General features: G+C 41.0%; 1 protein-coding gene across 7 annotated transcripts in view; it reads right to left on the bottom strand.

Moving 5' to 3' along the window:
- Positions 1-868: 868 nt before the first annotated feature.
- LOC119833510 (teneurin-m) overlaps positions 869-9791 on the bottom strand; it is a 395760-nt gene continuing 386837 nt past the window's right edge. For all 7 annotated transcript variants that reach the window (XM_038357536.1, XM_038357535.1, XM_038357532.1 and 4 more), the window contains 6 exons: positions 9497-9673; positions 8721-9129; positions 8124-8361; positions 3870-7656; positions 3341-3712; positions 869-3092 (listed from right to left, as the gene is read on the bottom strand). In XM_038357536.1, the coding sequence (XP_038213464.1) occupies positions 2730-3092; positions 3341-3712; positions 3870-7656; positions 8124-8361; positions 8721-9129; positions 9497-9673 (5346 nt within the window). In that variant the 3' untranslated portion in view covers positions 869-2729. The remainder of the gene's footprint in view (positions 3093-3340; positions 3713-3869; positions 7657-8123; positions 8362-8720; positions 9130-9496; positions 9674-9791) is intronic.

Below are 9791 nucleotides of genomic sequence, written 5' to 3'. Positions count from 1 at the left end.
CTCTTTCTCACATTAGAACTGCTTTATGACGCACGTCCCCCTTAAGTTGTATGTGACGTATGAATTTTGATTGCAGTTTTTCGCAAATATACAAAAAGAAATAATTATATGTGAATTATTTGTAATATTTTGTAATGCTAGTCTAAAGAAACTTAATTATTTTATGAATTTTTTACTAAATTGTGAGCATTTACACTTCTTGCCTTTATTTTTATAATATTTATAGTGCTGATTTAATATTCTCTTTATTAATTGTATATTTGTACTAGAAAATTTATATGAAATATTTATTACTCGTGTGTTAATTATGGTTAGAGATTTTATGTGTTATTATAGTATAGTTTTTAGTAAAAAAAAATATTATTGAATTTGATAACCTAATTTTAATTTTATCAAAAATAGCATGTATATTTTATTTAAATATTATTAATAGCCATTTTATAAATTTCGACTGATTTTTGTAACGTGAAATTGTATTATTTTTTATTTGTATTTTTATAATTAGATGAATCATTTGTATATTGTGCAAATTTAGTCCTAAGTGTTCCTATGATTACAAGTTTTTGTATACGATCTAGTTATTTTTATTATATTTGGAAAACATATCACTGTAAAAGTGCTTTATAGATTATAGAAATATTTTTATAAACAAATCGTTTTATTTAAAACTTTTACTTTATTTTTATGAGATCATTTATGTAGATATAATACGATACGTCATATCGGCTTGGATTTTGTGGGTCACAAAAATTTTTTTCCATCACGATCCGATAGTCCATTGTAATGTTAAATTTTTTAGGCCTTGGCTTGCGTTTCTTCAGGATACAATTTTTTATGTCACAGCGGGTAAGGTATGAAAGAAAACAAATTTACAGTTTATTACTTTTTATTACATATTCCATTAGAATACTATATTTATTATCGTACATGCTTACACGGCACGCACGAGCTATCAACTTACACGACTGACTGCAGACTATAATACACATAATCCGGCTCTACGCCATATCTACAACAGTATAAATTAAATGCGGCAGAGGAATCTACTTATTAAATGCAATCGCATTCTCAAGCTCACTAATATTCTAGAAGCTTAGTCTATGGTAAGGTTGTTGACGCTAGAGTTGTCTGATCGATTTGTTAGCCGGTAAACAGTATAAAATGAACGTTTCAAATGATTATACAGCGCTTGTAAGTGTGTGGATATCCAACCGATCAGCAAGTTTGACTAAAGCCCCGAAACTGCACCTAGCCTGACGTTATTACGATACGTTAGCCTAACCTTACTTAGTTACATAAATAATTCAAGCGTAAAGATATGTACAATTATTTTTTACACGTTACAACTTTTAAGTACCTATTTACAAATTAGAATCTTTATACATTATAAAAAAGATAATACGCTCTATTATATATCACCGCGAAATCAATAACTACATTCACAATAGATATAAATATCATATATATTATTACATTAGTTATAAATAAAAAATTACACCTTAAAGTTACTAAATAAAGGATAAGACGTATTACATTACAAAGTATTGCTTCGTTTAGTCACATTTTGCAAAAATATCACCATGTAGGCCCGCTTGCTGCGGAGCGTACGTAGATTAAAAATTTATTTCATTAACTTTTTATATTATTTTTATAAACTTTTCGTAAAAAATATTCCACGCCTATCATTCAGTCATCTAGCATTTAAATGATACCTCTAACACAGAGTAGACACCACAATTTAAATGAAACATTTATGGACAAACACTATGAAACTACGCGATTTAATACATTCGTTCTTGCTGACTTATGTCGGATTGCAATCAATAATGGTAATAATATCATTCGACACTAACAAAAACGCATAAGATTATTATATTAAAAATGAATAATACAAGTCCTTATTAATAACATTTGGCAAAATATAAAAATTGAGTATTTTTGCGCGTAAATCACATAAATTTCAGTCTATAATGGCGATGGATAAGTCAGCAAGAAGTTATCTCTACACTGATAATAGTCTAATACGATTATTGTACAACACATACATTGTACGTATTCAAGTTTCAACTTACGTTAATTTGTAACGAGACCATGTTAGTTAAAGTAACTCGATATAAAATATACATTAAAATAACCAGTGCGTAAACAATCTATTTATTATTAGAAAAATTGGAGGTGTGGAACAGAAATACTAGTAAAATCTATTGTAGGCCTTTCTCTGGGAGAAAATTGAAGAAAATTAGGAAGGAGAACATGAAGTTTTATCTATATGGGCTAGGATTAAGATCTGAAGGAACCGTATTCAGTGAAACGGCTTGATATGAGTTTCGACACGGGACTATCTTACGTAGGTTTAATGAATTATAAAAACCTAACATTACATATTTTTTATAATGATAAAATTATTGCTTAAATAGTAATAGTATTGCGAAGTAAAAAGACCTTAGGTCTATCGTTAAAAGGAACCGACTACAAGAATAAAATATTATTTACAACACTCAAAGACAAGTGATAGAACGAAATATTTGGCTAAAAATATCATAGGAGTACACGACACTTCGAAGAAGTAAAGAATCAATAGAAGCGATTCGTATATAGGATACAGGGCGCCGTAAAACAATAAAAAAGGGTAAAAAATTGTGATCGTAAATGAGTATCATCGTTTCAATATATTATGCCGGTCACGGATCTCGAGCCGTAACGCGGAGCCGGGCGGTTGCTCCGCGCAGTCACGAGCGGTGGCGCGCGCGGCCGCTGCGGCGGCGCTTGCGGCGCGCGTCGCGCACGAAGGCGACGTTGGCGGGGTCGTCCGCCAGCTGCGGGTAGCGGCCCACGGGGTGCACGTCGCGCGCCGCCCAGCCGTCCACCACGCCGTGCGAGATGAGCTCCTCCTTCTCCTCCTCGCTCCAGGCGGCGCGGCCCTCCCAGCCCGCCGCCACCAGCGCCTTCTCGCGCTCCCACGCGCGCGCGGCGGCGCGCTTGTGCGCGTGCTTCAGCAGCTTGGCGCGCTCCTGCGCCGGCTCCACGCCGTAGCGCAGCACGATCACCGCCTGCGCCGCGCCCGCGCCCGCGCCCACCGCGTGCACGCGCACCTGCATCAATCGTAATTTATCACATAAATATAATATAATATAAAATACATTCACAAAAATAGGAGATGAACACTTTAGACTCATTGCATACCTTCTCATAGATACAAATGTTTAATAATTATTGGTATATATTATTGGTATATATAGTAACTGCTATTAGGTAACTTAAAAGAGCGTTTCATATAATTCGAGTCTTTAGAGTTTAGAGTACTCTTGTGACACAATTGTATGAATATCAAGCTACTAACCTCTAATCCTTGGTCGTTGGTTTCGTCCTGCGACACGTTAAACTTGCCGGAAAGCCGCCGCAACTCGTCCATATCGTCTCTTATCTTCAATGAATTGTCCTTCACGAAGTAGAAAACGTCCTGATCGTGAATGCTGAAGTGTACGTCCAGGAAGTAGGAGTTGTTGAATACGGTGGTGATAACATCTTCGACCACGCTGTTAGCGCCGTCGGCGACGCTGATGTAGGCTTTGCCGTCTACTCTCGATATTAAGACTCCTTCACCAAACACGCCTCGCTTGTATGATACTCTCGGAAGAAGGTTCCTGGTTATGGGCTCCATCTTCAGTAATGGTGTGGGAACAAATTCTAAGTCTGCCAGTTTATCGTTCACCTGGAAAATTTTAAACAATTTGTTTTATATTTAACTTAACACGAGAATTATTGAAATACATTCCTCAAATTCATAATGCACTTTTAGTTAAAATGAAGACCATTAGCAATCAATTTTAATTTTAATTAAGATAAGACTAGAATAAAGTAATATTCACCTTTTCAATGATACACTGCAGTCCAGACATAACTCCGAAGTCAGGCGCAAGCTGGGGAGCGGTTACAGATGTCTTCGGCGTAAAGATCATATCGGTTATATATTTCGAACCCATCATTTTGTTCAAATCGTATCCGTATAGTGCAAGCCAACTTGACAAGCTGGTCATGTATGGAACGTTCTGGTTCCTATTTATGGGATCATTGTTTCTAAATCTGTAAATGAATATGTCCGTTGGAAGACTCAGTTTAGTCGCAAGGTGTTCCCAGCTCGGCGTCATCCATTGTCCCACAACCGGATCGTATAAACGGTTTTCCAGATATATAAGGTTGGTGTTGTAGTCTAATATACCACCCTGGAAGTCTACGGGCACGTATAAGCCGGGATTGGTATCTTTCACAATTTTTCCGAATGGACTACGCTTGATTTCCTTAACGATTTCTCCGTTAATATCGAACACGACCAAAGGAGAACCGTTGTGGTCTGTTGCGACGTAGAAACGCTGGTCTTCAGTTTCGATACAAGTGAGGAAGTTGCGTTGATCATACAACAATCTCACAGTCTTCTCAGTTTTAGGATGGTGCATATGAGTTATCAAATTTGGGGTTTGCGGGTTGGTGTAGAAGAATTGCGTGATGTTTTCCTTATCATCCTTCCAAGCGACTAGTCTATTCCTATCGTCGTAATAGTACCATACTTGGAACTTATCCCTTTCGAAGGCGTGAACGAATTGCCCTCGAGAATTGTATCTGTACTTTTGTTCAGCGCGCCGTATTACAAAGCCTCTACCGTCGTAGCTACTGAATTCAATATCTCCGTATTGCACTACTCTGTCACCAATATCGTAGCCAAGGTAACGTTTCTCTCCATGCTCAATAACACCAATAACATTGCCATTCTCATCATACACGTATTTCCAATCGTCCTCCGAACCCACAACTTCCATGAGATGTCCGTCGTAGTTGTAACTGATTCGTTCGTTAGATGACGTGTCGCCAATCATCATCTTCTTAGATTTGATTCGGTTTCTTACGTCATATTCCAATTCAAGGCGGAACACGTCGAAAGCCTTTATGTTCATGAGCACGGTCTTAATTCTACCGTGGTCGTCGTAGTCGGTGATCGTAAAGTATTGTTTGCTTGTGTCTTGCATGACGGAACGGTTGAAGGTGTTTCTATAGATCCTTAAATCACTGACAGCTTCGAGTATACCCAAGTTCTGGTTATATTTCAGCCGTAGCTGTGGCATTTCCTTACTGTTGATGTTCATGTCAATCGTGGAAAGCCGCGCATTGCCATCGTACTGATATTTAAAGTGGGCATTGTTGAGACCGCTCTTGGAGTTGAATTTCATCTTTTCGTCTTTCAGAATACCCGCGTGATACTTGTAATCTTGTCGCAGTTCATAATCTGGGTCCGATATTTCGACATTCTTGACTAGATGACTGCTTTCATGATACACGTACCGTATAGCCGACGCGCCAGCCAATACCGTTTCTAATTTTCCAGAGCTATCATAGACGTAGAGTATTTTACCAGATTGGTGAGGGAATATTTTTGCCAGTATGTGCCCGTCGTCGTTGTATAGAATTTCGTATGGATGCCTGTTCATTGGTGAAAAGTATTGATATTTGAAGAAGCCAAGAGATGTCATCAATGCGAAAGTATGAATGTGGCCCCGAGGTGTGGTGAGGTTTTGCAGTGCACCAGAATCGTCGTAGTCGAGGAGGTAGTCACTGCCTCTTGGGGTCGTTACTTTGAGAGGTAGACTTGTGAACATATCACGGAAGGAGTAAGCTAACGACGAGCCGTCCCCATAACGTATCTCGTGCAATCTGCCTGCTCGGTCGTATCCATACGTTTCATTTAGATCGCCCCATCTCCAGCTGGTTAGTCTGTTGAATCTATCGTAGTCGAGTTCGACTTCAGCGAATACACCGCTTCTCGGTCCCCATCGCACAGGTCTCGCCATCCTGTCATATGTTACGTTCAACAATTCTACTTTATCGTCCATAAATATAGCAACCGTTGAAGTGTCCCTATCGTACTCGAGCGTCAGCAAGTTTTCACCGTTGACTCTCAACTTTCGACCGATTTGAGCGACCGCTTTGCTACTCTTTCCTTTGTTAGACTGCAATCTTCGCAAGAAATATCTCCATTCAAATCTATTTGCCAAGTCACCGCCTACTTCAGTTCTCTGCTTGGCCGGCACGGGATAGCTCTCTCCCAATATGGGGTCAATCTCCGAGAGTATCGTGTAAGGTACCGTATCCGTTGAAATGACATGGCCCCAAGGCATACTTGATGAAATACTGCCGTCAGTAGAAATTATAGTCTTCTTCTCCGATTCTCCTATTCTCGTGTTGACAGAGGAGCCCTTGATCAAAATGGATGTAGGTTTTTTATTGTTTTCGCTGACAAGAACAGTTGCTCCCTTTAAGCTCAGATCAAACGTTAAAGTAATTATTCTTCCAGTAGGGGTAACAGCGGATGTAAGTCTACCGAATTCATCGTATTTGTAAATGTAGCTGCGTCCGGTGCTGTCGTATTTAGCTTTGAGTAAGCCTGTGGTGCCGTGGTAATCGAATGTCACGTTGAAATTATCAGGTGTACGCAACTCTTGCAGCATTTTCATTCTTGACATTTTAAGTCTGCATTTCTGGCCTTTAGTATTTTCAATGGAGTTAACGAGACTCGAATAGTCACGTAGTAAGAAAACTTTGTTTCCAGCGGCGTCCGTTACAGTGCTGAGTTTACCATTACTCGTATTCACCGTGTACGTAAATATGTAATTGTTTTCACCCGTCAAGATATTCTTCGTCATAATGTGTTGGCCGAATCTATTGAAGATGTAAATTTCTTGTGTGTCTGGCGAGTAAATTTCATACTCTCTGGCTCCGCTTGCGTCAGGAATGCTCGCCATCACGGAGCGGATTCTGTAGTTAGCTTGGTCAGCGATATGAACAATCCCATCGGGGCTGACTGCGACGGCGGAGATCGTATTAAATTTCGAGTTGGAAGCCAAGAAGTGATCGGCCTCGAAGCAATCGCAACCTCTTTCTAGACAGTTACATTTCGATTCGGCGCCAGCGTACAGCGATATCTTGCCGTCGGTCGTTATCAGTCTGACTCTGTTAATTCTTTGGGAATCACTTTCCGCTACATACAAGTCGCCGGCGGCGCCGAATGCGATGCTCTGCGGCATCACGAGCGTGGCGTATGTGGCCAGCTCCATGTCGTAGCCTGACAGAGGCGACGGGCAATGCAGCGGTCTGCCGGCGATCACCTTCACCCTGCCGTCTGGAGCCATCTGCAGAATCATGTGGTCGTCGATGATGTGCAAGCTGTTGTCCAGAGGATTGATGGCCAGCTCTGTCGGCCATCGCAGGTGCACCTCCTCCACGCTGAGCGTGCCCTCGCAGGGTATCGGTTTCCAGTGCGCTCTGTGCATGTGGTTGCCGATGACGGTGGTGATGATGCCGTCTCGGTCGACCATCCTGATGTTGGTGCCGTCGGCGAAGTAGAGGACGTTGTCGATGGAGACTGCGACGCCTTTGGGGTAGGCCAGCTTAGCGTCTCTGGCCAGAGCTCCGTCCCCACAGTGCGCTTCGTCACCGGGCAGGCACCGTTCGCCGGATCCCACCACGGTTTCCCAGTTCCTTTCAGGGTCGCTATAGTCGTCTATATTGCGGACCTTAATGATTTGGTGGGATTCTGGGTCCGAGATGTAGAGGGTGCCGTCGAGCGGGGAGAGGGCCATGTGGTAGCGGTAGGATACTCTGGTGGCACTGGAACGAGAAATTGAAATGTTAATGTTTTAGGTCGAAAAGGATGTCGTTTAATTTTAACTTTCAAACTCAAACATTTATTTATTCTACTAGACTTCCTATAGAAGCACTTTTGAACCGTCATGTTATACAGTTATAACATTTACTACCGGTTCGGAAAGCGGTTTTTACAGTGAAAATCCGGCAAGAGACTCTGTAGTTGCTGTTTTAAATTAATACCAATTTTACATTTTAATTCTACATAATATGTAATACATACAATGAAGCCAAAGAACTGTCCTGTGGTTCTTAAGTCACCTTCCATATATTCATTAATGCTATAGTAGGCTCTCTGAAGTAATACATTTTTAATACAGTTTTTGAATTTAGCACTACTAAACGAGAGACTATTCGGAGTAGACGTCATTGAGCAAGGACAGTTTGTGGATGTAAAAAAATGTTTAAAATTTCTTAGATTTGGCACTGACTTGAGGCGCACGACGGTGTGCACGGCGCCGTCGGGCGCGAGGCGGCGCACGAGGTTGAAGTCGCCCACGAAGAGGCTGCCGTCGGGCGCCGCCGCCAGCGCGCCGGGCGCCAGCAGCCGCGCCGGGCACGCGCCGCCGCACGCCAGCGCGCGCTGCCGCCCGTCGCCCAGCGCCGTCGCCAGCACCCGCCCCGCCTGCTTCAGGTAGATGTTCGTGCCGTCGCCCTTCTGCAGGATGCCTGCCCGCCACCACACCACACGCCACACGCCACAGTTAGTTGACAAGTTCAATTCGACCGACAAAATCGGGTCGCCCGGTGGAAAGTTTCGAGTTTAAAACGCAAAAAAGAACAGTTAACTTTTAAACTCTTCTTTTTAACAAAAACAAATGTAGCAAGTGGCTTAAACGTAACGAGAAAAAAAATTAAAGAAAAGATTGCCAATATTCACTAGGTTAAAAAACCTTCGGTCGTTTTGAAAGTGATGAAAACGATTATACATGTAATGGTATCCAAGCAATTTTAAAACACCATATTAAATAGAAATTGTTAAAAATTAATTCTTATATATTTTTGTACAAATAAAACACTTGTCTTACCTTCATGGAAATTGTATCTGTGATGAATATCCAAGTTCCAGCCGCCCACATCAGATATGCTCATGTCATGTCCGCTCAATTTGGTCGTTTGCACGTTCCAAATGATGTCCTTACAGTCAGTATACTGATAACCGACTTTAACCAAAGCGGTGGTCACTCCGTACACTCTCTGCCTGTACACATTCAATCTATTCCAAGGGTATGTGAATTTGATAACTGGGTCCGCTTCGAAGGTTTTCTCGAAGAGGATTCCTTCGATGGTTATCCGCAAGTGTATGAGGGCGAGGGTTGGCGGCACCTTCTCCGGGGTGAGCTGGAGCTGGATGGTGGACAGGTAGCCAGCCGCTCGGGAGCTGTGGTACACAAGGTTCAGGCCTGTGCCTGGGATCTGGAGACTCTCTTGGACCACCTGGAATCATTTAATTACACATATAGTGTTTTTATATGTATAGCGTGTTGGTTATGTAAAAAAAGGATTTAATTTAATTTCATTTAAGATTAGAATCCTGAATTGCATACAATATCAATCTTAATTATATTATAGCTTTTATTCTTACATTTTCAATGTTCTTATTATGTCATGTGACAATTACAATTACGAATAAATAAATAAAATAAGTAAATAATAAAATAAAATATTGTAGGCTATTAACTGTCAATAATTCAGTGACTTCAGACGTAGTCCTAGCCAAAATGTTTTCAAGAAAAATTTTTACTAATTTACAACGTTTCAATAGAAGCTCTTTGCCAAACCGATACGGAACAATTCCACAAACCTGTGACTCAGCCAAAATCGCGCTCTTATCTGGACAAGCCCCCTGGAAGCCATGTTTCCAAGTGGCAAGAACAACCGGCTTCATCAGATCGTAGTCGTGCGCGAGGCAAGCGGCTGGTGGACCATTTCCACTCTTCTCATCTGATGTCGTCATGACTACTTCATCGATTATCACCACCTGCGGATGAAAAATTACTTAAGAGCTATGTAGACTAAATAGTGTATTCTAAAAAATAATAATTGCGTAAGTTAGTAGTATTCTGTTGTTCGGTGTAAAAATTTTAATTAATTATGAT

The sequence above is a fragment of the Zerene cesonia genome, chromosome 17 (assembly GCF_012273895.1).
Source record: "Zerene cesonia ecotype Mississippi chromosome 17, Zerene_cesonia_1.1, whole genome shotgun sequence".
Taxonomy (NCBI): domain Eukaryota; kingdom Metazoa; phylum Arthropoda; class Insecta; order Lepidoptera; family Pieridae; genus Zerene; species Zerene cesonia.
Note: the sequence above shows the minus strand (reverse complement) of the source record. Positions and strands in the feature narration are given on the sequence as shown.